This window comes from Dermacentor albipictus, chromosome 1 (assembly GCF_038994185.2).
Source record: "Dermacentor albipictus isolate Rhodes 1998 colony chromosome 1, USDA_Dalb.pri_finalv2, whole genome shotgun sequence".
Classification (NCBI taxonomy): Eukaryota; Metazoa; Arthropoda; class Arachnida; order Ixodida; family Ixodidae; genus Dermacentor; species Dermacentor albipictus.
In genome coordinates, this window is record NC_091821.1 from 179,845,935 (window position 1) to 179,862,764 (window position 16,830).

A 16,830-nucleotide genomic window follows, 5' to 3' on the forward strand; every position below is an offset into this window, starting at 1 on the left:
AGATGTTGACAGCTTGTGGGAGTTTTGAACTGCTGCATCAGACAAGTTGCTAGCGCATTTTCACACGACCAGATTTCAACCCAATTGGCATGAAATAATCTTCAGTTTGTGGAAACACATTGGAGTCTTGTATAGTGGGGTCAGGCTCGTATGCCAACAACATTTCTCTTCAACTTTATGTTGCATCCTCTCAGCAGGGGATTGAAACGTATGCTGCTCTGGGTGTTGTATGGGTGATTTCAATGAATGTATGCACTGTTTGCTTCACTTTGGTGAGCGCTTGTGGCTCGAGCAGGCTGGAGAAGCAGGCGGGAGACAAGGCAGTGGGGGAATATGGCATAGGCACTAGGAATAGCAGGGGAGAGTTATTAGTAGAGTTCGTGGAACAGAATAATATGCGGATAATGAATACCTTCTTCCGCAAGCGGGATAGCCAAAAGTGGATGTGCAGGAGCCCGAATGGCGAGACTAGAAATGAAATAGACTTCATACTCTGCGCTAACCCTGGCATCATACAAGATGCGGACATGCTCGGCAAGGTGCGCTGCAGTGACCACAGGATGGTAAGAACTCGAATTAGCCTAGACCTGAGGAGGGAAAGGAAAAAACTGGTACTTAAGAAGCCGATCAATGAGTTAGCGGTAAGAGGGAAAATAGAGGAATTCCAGATCAAGCTACAAAACAGGTATTCGGCTTTAACTCAGGAAGAGGACCTTAGTGTTGAAGCAATGAACGACAATCTTGTGGGCATCATTAAGGAGTGTGCAATGGAAGTCGGTGGTAACTCCGTCAGGCAGGATACCAGTAAACTATCGCAGGAGACGAAAGATCTGATCAAGAAACGCCAATGTATGAAAGCCTCTAACCCTACAGCTAGAATAGAACTGGCAGAACTTTCGAAGTTAATCAACAAGCGTAAGACAGCTGACATAAGGAAGTATAATATGGACAGAATTGAACATGCTCTCAGGAACGGAGGAAGCCTAAAAGCAGTGAAGAAGAAACTAGGAATTGGCAAGAATCAGATGTATGCGTTAATAGACAAAGCCGGCAATATCATTACTAATATGGATGAGATAGTTCAAGTGGCTGAGGAGTTCTATAGAGATTTATACAGTGCTAGTGGCACCCACGACGATAATGGAAGAGAAAATAGTCTAGAGGAATTCAAAATCCCACAGGTAACGCCAGAAGAAGTAAAGAAAGCCTTGGGAGATATGCAAAGGGGGAAGGCAGCTGGGGAGGATCAGGTAACAGCAGATTTGTTGAAGGATGGTGGACAGATTGTTCTAGAGAAACTGGCCACCCTGTATACGCAATGCCTCATGACCTCGAGCGTACCGGAATATTGGAAGAACACTAACATAATCATAATCCATAAGAAAGGGGACGCCAAAGACTTGAAAAATTATAGACCGATCAGCTTACTGTCCGGTGCCTACAAAGTATTTACTAAGGTAATCGCAAATAGAATCAGGAACACCTTAGACTTCTGCCAACCAACGGACCAGGCAGGATTGCGTAAAGGCTACTCAACAATAGACCATATTCACACTATCAATCAGGTGATACAGAAATGTGCGGAATATAACCAACCCTTATATATAGCTTTCATTGATTACGAGAAAGCGTTTGATTCTGTCGAAACCTCAGCAGTCATGGAGGCATTACGGAACTAGGGTGTAGACGAGCCATATGTACAAATACTGAAAGATATTTATAGCGGCTCCACAGCCACCGTAGTCCTCTATAAAGAAAGCAACAAAATCCCAATAAAGAAAGGCGTCAGGCAAGGAGATACGATCTCTCCAATGCTATTCACAGCGTGTTTACAGGAGGTATTCAGAGACCTGGATTGGGAAGAATTGGGGATAAAAGTTAATGGAGAATACCTTAGTAACTTGCGATTCACTGATGATATTGCCTTGCTTAGTAACTCAGGGGACCAATTGCAACGCATGCTCACTGACCTGGAGAGGCAAAGCAGAAGAGTGGGTCTAAAAATTAATCTGCAGAAAACTAAAGTAATGTTTAACAGTCTCGGAAGAGAACAGCAATTTACAATAGGTAGCGAGGCGCTGGAAGTGATAAGGGAATACATCTACTTAGGGCAGGTAGTGACGGCGGATCCGGATCATGAGACGGAAATAATCAGAAGAATAAGAATGGGCTGGGGTGCATTTGGCAGGCATTCTCAGATCATGAACAGTAGGTTGCCGTTATCCCTCAAGAGAAAAGTGTATAACAGCTGTGTCTTACCAGTACTCACCTACGGGGCAGAAACCTGGAGGCTTACGAAAAGGGTTCTACTCAAATTGAGGACGACGCAACGAGCTATGGAAAGAAGAATGATAGGTGTAATGTTAAGGGATAAGAAAAGAGCAGATTGGGTGAGGGAACAAAAGCGAGTTAATGACATCTTAGTTGAAATCAAGAAAAAGAAATGGGCATGGGCAGGACATGTAATGAGGAGGGAAGATAACCGATGGTCATTAAGGGTTACGGACTGGATTCCAAGGGAAGGGAAGCGTAGCAGGGGGCGGCAGGAAGTTAGGTGGGCGGGTGAGATTAAGAAGTTTGCAGGGACGACATGGCCACAATTAGTACATGACCGGGGTTGTTGGAGAAGTATGGGAGAGGCCTTTGCCCTGCAGTGGGCGTAACCAGGCTGATGATGATGATGATGTGGCTTCAGCCTTACGGGGGTACGAGCCATTGCATTTTTTGCTTGCTTACGAGGGTATGAGCCATTGAGAAGGTCACATGCTTTTTTTTTTGTACCACATGACCAGACGCCGCATTTCTGTATGTTGTAAGCATGATTCCAATGAATGTATGCACTGTACGCTTCACTTTGCTGAGTGCTTGTAGCCTCTGCATTACAAGAGAGATGAGCTATTGCATTTTTCGCTTGCTTAAGGGGGTATGAGCCATTGCTGCTGATGATAGTTTTTGGACCAGATGACACATTTTTTTCAGGGCCATTGTAGTATGAGCCACTTAAAGCTTTTGCCTTAAAAAATGAAACGAAAGATCGCAAATGCTCTCTTGGTATGGTCCTCACATCCCTATCTGACAAAAGGAATAAAAAGCGCAGCAGATCTCAAAAACACAATCATTCTCAGTGATTTTTTGCGGTGTCAAAGTCAGAATCTGACACCGGTTGAACTCTCCTCTTAAGTATTTTTATGTAAACATTTTTTTAGTTCGCCCTGAGTATGCAGTTTTTGTGGGATACATACGCATTTTATTAACCTTTAGACACAGCACAACAAACATGGAACAACAAAAACTGACAAGTAGCACATTGTTTTTCAAGTAACAGTGACTTTGATATTGCCAATTTTGCACGCTACAGAAATGTTCCTGAATAAACTGCTTGAAACAAAGCATCCCTCTGGTGTCCTTCAACCTGTCAGAAGATTTCAGAGCATATGTTCAGAGACGGACAAATAAAACATTTTCACGAATGAATATTTTTCACAATATTTGACACGAATTTATAAACTCATAAACAAGCCCAAATTCGTAAAACTTACGAAACATTCAGGATAGCATTCAGGATAGTCAGTGAGTAAGCAGTTTTCACTTCAACCAGAGTGATAATGTTGAAAAGGAGAACTTGGTATGCAACCTGTCAACTTTATGTTTCATGCACTTAATGCCTCCCAAATGTGGATGTAACGAGCCACCAAAGATGCATGTACAACTACTATGCCCTACACATAAGTGTTTGTCAGGCACCTGCTTGTCAGTTCTTTATTAGCCAAGGTACCTTTCAAATTGAACAATGCTCATATATACTCATATATAATAAACATATTTAAATATTTAATAGTGTGTAATACAAAGATACCAATAGGAAACAAAAGAGAGTAGGCACTGGATAATGCACAAGAATAAAATGTTTCCTGTATTTTGTTACCTTCATTTGATGCACCCATTAAATGGCGTAGTTTTTTCTACTGAAGCTGCTCACCTGAGGTCCCTGCACAGTCTTCTCATCAAATGGGTCACCAACAACACGTTCCTTAGCTAGCTGCTTGGCCTTAGCCACAAAGTCCTTGTAGATGCCCTCTTGAACAAAAGTTCTAGTGCCAGCACAGCAGCATTGACCCATATTGGCAAACACAGCTGCATGAGCAATCTCAGCAGCCTGGTCCACTGTGTGCACAAAGATTTTCTCACTTGTAGATTTGTGGTCAAACACCATGCAGACAGTAACAGCTCAGTTTATTTCTTCTTTTTTTAAAACCTGCTTTGCTGCACTGAACAAATTATTAACATATTGAAGTACACATTTTTTTCCATATTCAAAATAAGAATATACAATACTTAACATAAAGGTACGAAGAGGATGACCTATAAAATAATAATTTTAAAAAATCCGACAAAATAATCTCTACATTTTACTTGTGACTTTAAATTATTACACTCTGTGCTCTGTTGTTACAAACACATTTTCACTAAAGAAAATGTAGGAGGAATGCATGTTGCAGTATTTGCTCCCCTATACAAGATCTCAAATGCAGACATCTTGACAACACTGAAGTAAGCATGAAAGACCCCATCACTCCCACTACTACTAAAGTGTCTATGATTCACTTTAATTTGATAGTTAACAAGGTATTGCTTCTCTTCTGTCATAGTAACACAAGCACACCATAGAAAAAATTTCAAAAAAAAAACTAATAGCCTATAAAGATATCAACATGCTAAAGCCTATTAGTTTAAGTTCTTATGAAGGCAAAGGCATCAAATGGCTCACTGAGCAAAAAAGCCGGCATCTGTAGCAGTAAAACGGCACCTAAATTCCCATTGCCTGCAACGCCACATCATGTGCATGCCTCGATGGAGCAGAACGGGTGAAAGGGAACATCTGTCACACATGCATGTCACGTGTTGTGTGAGGGTATTGATGCGATGCTACATCACTCTCGCTCTCAGAAACCTGTGTTATCCGTGCATTTCTTGCCAACTCAAGCTCTTGCCTGTGTTCTAACTTCACCATGCTAATCGCTATATACAGAAATTAATGTATAAAAAAAACAATGAATTCGAAATAAAAACCATTGGTGGTAGTGAGTTTCGAACCTACGACCTCATGCTCAGAAGCCGAGTCTCTTACCCACTGGGCTAAACAGTGATGAAAGTGATGACATCAAAATCACTCCAGCTTACTCGGGAGCGTGTCCATTAGATTCTATGGCAGTCGGGCAAGGTAGCCTGACGTCATGGATCGAAGTGCACCGGTTTTGTGCTCTCTAGGAGGCATTGGCCAAGCATCTCAATGCACTTGCTTGCCCGCAAGGCATTCGTAACTCAAAGGACTGCTCAGCAACATTCAATTGGACATTATTGCTTTCGCATTCCTAACTCATAAGAAGTGTTTAGGTGTCCTCAAATTTTTATTAATATAGCCATTCGTTCTTAGCTAAAAATAACTATTGGGATTTCCAATTGACTTTTCAAACACACTTGGACCCGTAGACTCAACAATACAAAAGTCCTTGATGCCATATGCACTGTTCACTGGGTTATAAAACACAAAATTTTGACACTCAATTCAAGAAGCTTACTCATGCATGAACACATCATGACAATTCAATAATGTAGTCTCCATTTCACTATAAGCACTCCCTCTCACATGCTACACATATATGCAAGAAAAATTTTGGTCACCAAAGGGAGCCAAGTCAGATAGGTAAAGCTTTATGGGAGATTTCTAACTTAACAAAAAAGATAAATATTGCTTTCCACTGATCATACCAAACTACACAGATCTCCTATTTGTCATTTTAGAACTCAAATGATAATTATTCTGTTATTATTTATTTGTTGTTTCACAGTATTAGTGATCCAGTGACCTACAGATTAGGGCTTGTTGGGGCCAACTGACATATCGAGTCCAATCAAAACCAATTAGTGTTTAGTTCCATTTCTAATACAAATTCCAACATAAATATCCTATCCTGACCATTGCTATTGCGACCTACAAGGCCTAGAACACTTTATCTTTAATAGTCCTAATACAATGATAGTGGGCATATTATATATTTCTATTAGCTTAACCGCAAGCACTATCACACTGCATGTGCTGTAATACAAATAATTTTGAAACTGTCTGTTTTGCAGCTAATACAGACTACCTATAGACTAATACAGTCATTATAATGAAGTCACATCCGGCATGAAAACAGCTTTGTTATACCCAGCATTTGTTATCAGCATATATTCATTACTGGCTGATACTGGTGAGAAACATTCTACGTTTACTTTGTTATATCCGATAATTCATTATACCCGTCATCATTATTTTGCAGTTCAATGGGCTAATATCCAACAAGAAACACCGTCGTATCCAACATGAAACAATTGTGACAACATGCATACAAAATTGGTGGGGAAGTAATTAAAGAGGTACCAGCTGTGAAATACCTAGGAGTAACAATAAAATCAACTTTAAGCTGGAACCAACATAGTGATAACATATGCTGCACTGCACGTCAGGCCCTATAGAACATTTGAAGGAAATTGTCGAGAGCTCCGACAAACATGAAACTTACTGCGTATAAAGCACTGGCTAGGCCCATTTTGGAGTATACGTCCTGCTTATGGGACCCTTACACTAAAACAAACATAGACAAATTGGAAAAAGTGCAGAGAATGGCTGTTCATTTGCAACCGCTACAGAAGGAGACAGCGTGACAGATACGATTAATATGCTAGACCTTGAGACTCTCCGATCAAGACGCACAGAACACAGGCTTAAGTTCTTATATTTGTTATACAGTAATAAGACACAGGTTCACAAGGCTCGCTATGTCACCCCTGTGTCACGAGCAAACACTCGCTTTAACCACAGAAAACTTTTACAAGAATACTGGGTTTGTACTGATTCATTTAAATATTCTTTTTTTCCTAATACTCTTTCCCATTGGAACAGGCTACCACAGAGTGTTGTTCACGCTAAGGATGTAGTGGATTTTATTGCCTGTTTGAAAAGTGTAAATGCATGATTTTTTGTTCTTTGCCTTTGCTTTTGTACTTTTGTTTTGATTATGTTTCTGTGCCCGCTCCTGCTTTGACTCCAATCGGAGTCTGCAATATTGTCCAATAAATAAGTAAATAAATAAATAAATATTAATAGACCAACAAAAATTTCTTATGGACTGACTGGAAACTATAAACAATTATGCTAGGCAAATATACCTGCCTATCAAACTAATAAATATCTTATATTATATACAACATAAAAACCTATTGAGACTAATAGAAGTATTTATTAAAATTTTCACTAGGGAGCAGTGTTTTACTAGAAAAATAAATTTATAAAGCAGACACAGGAATAAGCTTGAAAACAAAGTGGAGAGATACTTGCAATCAGCATCATCAAAGATAACCAATGGACTCTTCCCACCCATTTCCAGAGTGACTCGTTTTGTGTTCGATTTTCCTGCTGCTTCTTGGATGAGTTTTCCCACCTGAAATGCAATTGTTCAGTGGCTATTGTTCTGTAACTTCCATGTTAATATGCATGCTTGCTTTCAAAATATATATTCACAAGGTACTCAGAAATAGGCTTTAGTTTCTTAGTTGCAGTTAATTACTCTGTTAAGGTAGACATTGCTCTACCAGTTTTAACCCTTTGTACAGAGCATACTACTATGCACACCATGGTTGTTGTGCATGATAAGCAAGGTGAACGCCTATGTGAAGGTGCAGGTTATTCCATGCTCAACTTTGCCTAGAAACAGTGTGCAAATTTGTGAGAAATTCATGAATTACTGGGTTAACGCCTCTCATGCAAAACGCAAATCATAATACTGCATAAATGCTATAAGGTAGCACTTCAGCACTAAATTCAAAATACGTCTAATAAATTAAAGTATTTCGATGTAGCCAGGCTTATCTTTAGCAGCCTGGTTTATCATGAAACTTTTATCTTATTGGAGGATGACAATGTCTCAAAATGTGACTTCTGAGCCATACTGCAGTAACCCGGTGTTTTAGGGAAGAGGTAATTATTAACCCCTTAACTGCCGATGACAAGGTAACTCGTCATCACAACGAGCGTCCTCTCGTGCCAGACAAGTTAACGTGTCGGGAACTTTCCACAACTTTCGCACATGTGTACAGGTGTAATTTCTTGTAATTTTGACACATAAATATACACAATACAATAATGACTTTTGCTATTTTCTTTTTCAACAAGACCAGTAAAAATGCAGCAGGCATTCCTGGTATCATATTTTTCAGAAATATATTGGCACAGAATGTGCAGGTCTAAGAAATGTGTCACACTTTTCAAAACATTTTATAAATTTGTTATAGCAGTTTAGGTGCTAACACAGCACAGCAGAGAAAAAATGTTTTCTTTTGTTTCTTTCTTTTTTGGCAGCATATCATTTTTGCCACTCGAAAGAGAAAATTAACATCGACCTGACATGTAGCATGAAGCATCAAAGGAAACAAGTACGGGTTTCACAGAAAGAAAGCCTCGCGCAGTTGAAGAAAAATTCGTCCTGGTTGAGGGATTGAGCCCAGGATTAATGCATTTCTGGGCCGGTTGCTCTACCATCTGAGCTAACCTGGAGGCTAGCCAATTGCAGCATCAGCATGGGGTCAAATTAATTGACAACGCAAAGCAAGGACACCAAACAGGGCAGATCAGTCCTGGGGAAGCTCGCCTGTTAGTTTTTCCTTTCATGAACCTTTTTCCACTTTTTAGGGTTCCGCAGAACTCATTCGCCATTTTTTATGCAGTGCATTTCAATCTCTGTGTATCATCACAAATGGATGGAATAATTAATTGACGTTTTCTAATTCACCTTAGTATTATTAATAACAACTTTAAGGGGCATGCTGTACTTGAAAAATTTAAGCCAGCCTGGTCAAATCATATTCATTTGCTAGAAATCCTGTAATTTGCATCAGTTTCAAAAAATACATTCTCAAAATGTGCAGCGAAATACCATTGCTGATAAAGTTAATATTTTTCATAATTGCATTTTTTGTGCAGTGCACAAATGGTATGCAAGGTGTTTCACCATACATCTTGAGTACATATTTCTTGAAATTGGTGCAAGGAACAAGACATCTAGCGATGAATATGCTGCTTGCTGGCTTCAGTTTTGTAATTACATGTCTTAGTGTCAATTAAAAAGCTCATTAGTGCATTTTGGTTAGTTAGTACATTCTTTAGTTATTACCACACAGATACTGATTTCTGCCACGACTGATGTGTTGCTGAAAAACTATCCTAACGTTAAATGTGTGTAAGCAGATGGCACCAGCTCTGGCTACTCCTCTGCTATGATGTGCGATAAAAACAGAAACACTTTGCAAAGAATAAAGCAACAATGATGTAGAAAGCACTTAAGGACGAGTTCTTGCAATCAGTTCACTAGTCTTGGTACATCTGCCTCGCCAAAAACTGCCATATAGTGCAAGAGAATCTGAGGGTGTATCCTATCATTATAGATTGTTCAATTTGTCAACAAAATGACAATGGTGTGGTGCTGAATTTCTGTTTAATATAATGGTACTGTTGCATAGAGGACTGCCATGAAATGCAGTCTATGCTGTGAAGCAACAGCAAAACCTTCTTCTCTTATCAACAAGTTCTGTGCTTTCTGGCATGCGTCTTTATCTTTACTTGCACACTGTACATTAAATCATGGAAGCACAAGCTGCCTGTCTCGCTTTTATTTATGACACCACTGTTTGCATTCTTGAACAGGAAAAAGGCATCTGGTGTTGTGTGTACACTACACACTTACTGTTGTCTTCTGCATGCAGTGATGCAATGTTTCCTTTTGAACTTAAAAGGAGCTTTAGCTTGGGGCCAACTCCAATTTCCTTATTCAAATACATGTAAAATGCAGAAATGATTTTATGAGATAACTGCTCGACCAATTTAAATGAAATTTGCTGCATTTGAGAGAACAAAGATAAATTCTAGTGACTCTAGGAAGCAGAATGGTAAGCTTAAAAAAAAATTGAAGCACAAAGTTTGTCAATGTTTTTGCACTGGCTTTACTCAACAACATTTTAAAATACAAAACATAGACATTTCACTGCCTATGCGGGTGGCATCGTCAGTACACAAATAGTTCAATTGGGTGAATACATCATATTTATTCATCCTATATATATCCTGTTTATAAATACAATATATTCGCTCTATTGAACCATTAGTGTACCACCAATGCTATCCGCATAAGTGGCAAAATGTCTGTCTTGTTTTTGTTCTTTAAAACATTGTTGAGTAAAGCAAGTGCAAAAATGATGACATGCATGAGTTCCCCAGGCTTGTGGAAAACTTTTTCAAGCACGAAGTTATAACTCTGCACAAAAGACAGGTACCACAGTTCCGTAAACTGCATCCGTTAGAGCATCTAAAGTGGACAAATGTGATATATGAATTTACAGCTTGCATGTAATTGTTGCACTGTTTACAAACGCTTTGCAAAAGCCCAACTTATAATTGAGTGGTGTATTTCAGAGTGGTGTTTAACACATCAATTTAGTCCACTTTAGATGTGTTATTACGTACAGTTTACAGAATTGCAATATCTTTTTTATTGCCGAGTTATAAAGTTTACAACTCGATAGTTGAATTTCTTGAAATTTCACAATTTTCCATAATTTTCCTTGAAAATTGATGGCCTAAATAAAAGATCGAATTCTATAAGTCACTAGATTTTAACTTTTTCTTTTAAATGCAACAAGCCTCAACAAAATTGCTGTAGTGGCTGTTTCATTCCCACACATTTAATTGGAACTCCCAAGGTAAATCTTTCTCCTAACAATTAACTTTACTATCGACAAACACTTCATACTGCTTGGTTTTCCCTTTTTTATGTTCTTTTCTTTTTGTCAACATATAAAGCAAAAGTAATAACTACAACAGAACCAGCAGTCATCACAGAGAATCGGCTGCCAAACCAAACCAGCAAGATAATCACAGATAAATAATACTGTATTGCTCTCCTATTCCATCACAGTCTGCTGCACCAATCAGAGCTAAACAGCTAACATTGTCAATGCCTCCAGCAACAAGCCATTGAGAAGTTCTAAACGTTAAAGAAAAAGTGTTTATTATGAAAGATGGCCTTTTGTGAAGTGGTATCACATTGCATGGTCACATGCTGTATGGTCACAACATTGGCTATCTGTAGTAAGAGTACTTCGGGGTAATCATATATGGCTCAATCTCAAAGCTAAGTATTCAGCTCTAAAGAGAGACCCGCAAGTCACAATTAAAAGCATACCTCAGTAGATCCAGTGAAGGCCACCTTATCAACATGAGGGTGGCTGGCTATGGCACCTCCTGCTGTTGGACCATAACCTGGAATCACATTGACAACACCTGGTGGGAAGCCAGCCTCTTTGATGAGGCTGGCACAGTACAGTGCAGTCAGTGGTGTTTGTTCAGCAGGCTTCAGTACCACAACGTTGCCAGTGCAAAGGGCAGGCCCCAGCTTCCAGCAGACCATTAGCACAGGGTAGTTCCACTGGAACATGCAAGAGTAAACCAATCTTAACAGATATCTGCTCAAGAAATAAAGGACAAGGATGCTGTGGATTGGTTCCAAGAATGAGTGTCAATAAGTGCACCTAAAGAAATCTCACAAAACATCACTATATAGGCAGAAATAGTTCAATGCCTCAAGACAACTTACAGGAATAATCTGGCCACATACACCAATTGGTTCATGTCGTGTAAAGCTGATGTGGTTCCCATCTGAAAAGGAGAAATCTACTCAAGCATCTTGCTTTATGAAGCTTAAACATTAATGCCAAAAGTTACTAGCTGACACTACTCTTCTTTTTATGCATGGTATATCAATCACATTTATTGAACACACAAAGCCATCTGTACATACAGCTTCCTAGACAGCACAATGCCATCATGCCCACTCATTTTTGAAGTGCTTAACGCAATGCACTAGTGGGAACATGGATTATGTGCTAAGTAAAGACATCTGTTACTGAGCAATCCTAACTTTCTGAACCATATCAAAGCTGGGTCCCTTCAATTTATGGTTTTATATTCTTGAAATTTCAGACAAAATTTTGGCAGTAATGTTAAACCTGACATTTAAATCAAACTTCACATCAAAATTGTTTTGGCGCTGTTATATCTGACTGTTGCAGAATTTATTGGTTATACAACTTTTCTTTTGCTCATACTAGCTGCACTGATATTAAGTATATGCTCATTTTGTTGGCAGGAAACAGACAATATTCAAACAGCACATGCATTTTGTTTCGCACCATACATACCAATGGGTATAGTCTTCCCATGAATCTTGTCACTCCAACCAGCATAGTAACGAATGCAGTCAATAGAACAGTCCATGTCAAAGAGTGCCTCTGCATATGGTTTCCCATTGTTTAGCACTTCAAGGCTCTGTAAATGCCAGAAGGTACAAGTATTAGCAAGAATTGGCTCATAAAACTTCACTGGCATTCAGCATCGCTCCGAGTGTAGGGACCTTCTTGTTTAAAGGAAGTGAGCAAGATGATGCCAGGAGACACAAGTAACGTTTGTGGTGTAACTATAAATTGAGAAAACAAAATTGAAAGACTTCACTTTGAAAACAGCTAATGCTGCTGCATCTATACAATGCTACACTTGAAGACTTGAAAACAAAAATCCAGGCTCATAAAGCTGGTGACCCCATTTGGTAAGCTGTGACAGTGATGATAGGATGTGCTTCAATGGCAACTTCAGCATGGTTTGCCCTGACATAAGATATAAGAAATAACTAGTTGCAGCATTAAAAAGCTTGTTATACAATTGACTGACTAAAAGCAAACACCAGCCAAACACTTTCAAGCAAAAGTAAAAATTGGTACTGCTAGAATATCCCAACATTTCAGTGCCAACTTGGCCCTTTATTTAAAGGTGACTACAATGACACAGGCATGTCACCTTCTATATATCATCAGCTCATTTTCCTTATTTCTTGGTGTGATGAAGGCTGTTCTAATAAACACTGGGCAGTGCTCTCACAAATTGGTTGGCTGGAGTAAGACTGGTAGGTTAGTATGGCTGGTACCTTGGCCATAGAAAATGAGACAGTTATATATAAAAGGTGCCAACCCCGCTCCATAACATTCACCGCAAAAATGAGCGAACTTCGCCCTGAAACATTAGTTTTATTTGTAAACATTTTTACTTTTATTGCTCATGCATTGAATACCTCAAAGGACCCTGGGCAGGGCCATAACATGAGGGTACGAATGTACAGTATGTGGTGGACTGTAAAAGTTATGTGGCACGACTAGAGCGATGAGTGTTTCTTAAATGGAAGTCGTGAAGTGAAAAGTATTAGTGATATGAGTGACATTGGTAGTAAGGACATTTCAATGCTTGGCTGTGCACAGAAAAAAACTATTGTTGGTATGATGTTGTGCGGGCAAGAGGCGAGTACACTGTGTTTGGATGGCTGTTGCATGAAATAGGATGTGCTCGTGTGATGACCTGTGAATCAGGGGCATAGCCAGAGTGGGGGGGCTTATGGGGCTTCAGCCCCTCCAAAATTTTTCGTGCTGTCATGCACCGCCAACGAAAACAACCCCCGTCACTGAAAATCATTCTGGATTTTGTCTAGAATGTCTTTTTTACACTCAAAAAGACATTTCAGCATGAATATTGCAAACTCGGGCTGGATTTCGCAGCAACGTCCATACACCAGGAGTCACATAATGCAAGGCACCCCATCCGACCACAAAGTTTCAAGGGCATTTTGATGGCAAGCAGGCTTGGTGCAAAAGATTTATTAATGCGAATTTTGTCACGAAAGATGTATTGAAATTTCCAAAGTCTTGCTTTAGATTTCCAATTCCGGAACTTTGTGGGTTCAATGTTGTTATAATCATTTGACGACAAAGGTGCATTAACGTTTCTAAAGTCGTACGTCAGACCATACAACGAGACAAGCCAAATCAACACACTATCAGACAAGTTGGCAACGCATGCAGGGAGGCCCGATGAGACGAAGCCATGACGAAGCGTTTTGGTGATTCATTTGTGTTGTCACGTCACAGAAAAGAATATCAACATTTTTTTCACCTACACCAAAGCATCCATGTGAAAACACTAAAGCCAGCAAAGGTAACTACGTTCTTATTTATTTTTCTACTTTGACTTTTATTTGCGAGGACACATTGAGCCTCTTCTTCTTCTTCTTTTTTTTTTCGTTACTTGCGGGCTGATGAGCCAGCCAGAGCGCATGCGTTTTTCTCGTGTTGCATCGACCCCTGTGCGGCACACTTCGGTGCACATTTGTTTTTCTCTGGGTGAGTGAATTTTCTCCGGGTGAGGAAAGTCTTGTCTCGCTGGTGTAGGATCCTGAGCACTATGCGTATGGTTCTCTGTGGATGAAGCGTCTCACGTTTTCTTCTATATTCCTTCAGTAGCCACATCAGGTGCCCAAAGTAGGCATTCGATTGTGGCCAACATGCTTTCGTTCGCGTTTTTTTTTTATTTCAGTGTTCCGGTTCCAGGAAAGAAAAAAAATCATTGTTGCGGCACAGCGAATTGCCGCATGGCGAAAGTTCGATTTCATTACTGCTTCCTTTGCGGAAAGTAATGGGCCACGGGATGCTTCATTTGCTGGATACTCTTGTTATATTATAGTGATACCAATTATGTGGACACTCCAAGTGCATTTCTGCCGTCACCCTCATGTTCCGTATAAAGTCTAAGTGCGATAACATCGTGACCACACGTCGCATGCTGCATGCTGCAAGTGGCTCAGTCTTGTGTGCGAAAAGGAGAAAAGTGGGGAGGAAGCATGCCGCCTTCCATCACGCGTGATACATCATGGGGAGTGGAAGGAGGGGTGTGCGGGCGGGCCTTAGGATTCTGTGATCTGTGAATCTGTGATTGCCCAACATGTTTATTTGCCTTGTTTGATGCATCATATATCCTGACTTTTTCTTAGATATGTAGATTTAGTGGAGACTTATATGTGTATTTAAATATCTTGTTGCGAGCTTTTGTGTATACGTGCAGTGAACTTTGCTACAAGTGACACTCTTTTGCCCTTTATCAAGCTGTATATTCGCATTTGTATATTCCATTGCATCTTCGCATTTCTAATGTACGAGGGTGAGTCAAATGAAAGTGAACCAACTCACCCCGCACAATAATGGTTCGGTTCATTATCTGCGAGGCATGCACGTAGCACATGGGCATCTCTCATTTACAAAAGTGACACGCAGGTGTGAGGATGGTTGCGTGACATAATAGAAGCCCTAAAAGTTTAACAGCGTGGTGTCATGAGGTTTTTGACTGCTGAAAATGTTTCCCAAAAAGAAATTTGCCACCGTATGGCTGCTGTGTATGCTGAACATTGCATTTCATTGGCCACTGTGAAGCGTTGGAGCAAAAAACTGTTCAAAGAAGGACGTGAAAGTTGCAAAGATGATCCAACACCAGGTCAAAGCCACCCTGCCATCACCCCCAACACAATTGCAAAGTTTGATGAGCTGATTAGACAAGAACGGAGCATAAGCATCAATGAACTGGCAGAGCGTGTGAACATCAGTCACAGTTTGGTTCACACCATAATTCATAAACATCTCGGTTATCAGCTCTTGTGTGCGCAATGGATGCCCAAGATTTTGAACGACTGCCAAAAGATGGAGAGGTTCGGCGCTGCCTTGACTCATTTGATCTGATATATCACATGAGGGTGATGACTTCTTGTCTGCAGTTGTCACCAGGGACGAATCATGGTGCCACTATTACGAACCTGTAACACGACAGCAATGCTTACAGTGGAAACATTTGAATTCATCGCCCCCAAAGAAAGCGAAGGTCATCATTTCTGTCGGAAAGGTGTTTTTTACTTTTTTTTCCATCGTCAAGGGCCATTACTGATCGAATTTGCTAAGCCCGGAGAGACTATCAGTCGTTTCCGACATTGTGAAACACTGCATCGGCTGCGTGTCACTATCAAGAACAAACAATGTGGAAACTTGACGAATGGGGTCATCTTGCTCCACGACAATGCCCGTCCCCACGTCGTTGATGTAGTTAACACAAAACTGGCAAAGTTCAAGTGGGAAACGCTACAACATCCACCATACAGCCCAGACCTGTCGACTTGCGACTTCCACATTTTGAGGCAATTGAAAAAACAGATGAAGGGAACCAGATTCATGTTGGACGATGACATGAAAGAGTCAGTTACAGACTTTTTGAAGCAGCAACCAAGGAGATTTATGAAGTCAGTGGGACAAATGTCTAAATGCTCATGGAGACTACTTTTAAATAAAGTACCCCGTTCGTCATATATTTACATTGGTTCACTTTCATTTGACTCACCCTCGTATATTTTGCAGAACTCCTGCTTTTTATATGAGCTCTCCGTTGCGACTATAATTTCCATGCAATTACTCACAATACACAACCAGTGACAGCTGCTCCTGCGCAATACATTGGAACAAAGGACAGCGTCATTGAGATTTTTCCTTGACCGTTGCATATGTAGAAAAATGTCAACAAGGTTCTTGAATGATAAAGTTTCATTAAAATATTTGTCCGCAACTTTTTCATTTCACGGCCTTTACATTTTTCATATCAGCGGCATGCACTGCTTTGCTGGTTTCAAATTGATATAGTTCTAAAGTTTGTGTGATATTTTCTTCACTTATTAAATATACAGAAAACATGGAAGCATTGAGATCAGTTATTTCGAGCACAATTTTTGGGACATACGAGTATATTCTTTTATGAAAAAATACATATTTTACTTGTTTTGACAGTATGTAGCGTTCAAGAATTCATTTGCAGCATCTTTGGCAATG

The 16,830-nt window shown here is 40.0% G+C and overlaps 1 protein-coding gene across 3 annotated transcripts in view; it reads right to left on the bottom strand.

The window, feature by feature from the left end:
• LOC139052995 (aldehyde dehydrogenase, mitochondrial-like) overlaps positions 1 to 16,830 on the bottom strand; it is a 32,912-nt gene that overhangs the window by 2,521 nt on the left and 13,561 nt on the right. For all 3 annotated transcript variants that reach the window (XM_070530137.1, XM_070530131.1, XM_070530140.1), the window contains exons 4-8: positions 12,292 to 12,418; positions 11,688 to 11,749; positions 11,277 to 11,519; positions 7,382 to 7,484; positions 3,980 to 4,164 (exon numbers count right to left, since the gene is read on the bottom strand). In XM_070530137.1, coding sequence (XP_070386238.1) covers positions 3,980 to 4,164; positions 7,382 to 7,484; positions 11,277 to 11,519; positions 11,688 to 11,749; positions 12,292 to 12,418 — 720 coding nt within the window. The remainder of the gene's footprint in view (positions 1 to 3,979; positions 4,165 to 7,381; positions 7,485 to 11,276; positions 11,520 to 11,687; positions 11,750 to 12,291; positions 12,419 to 16,830) is intronic.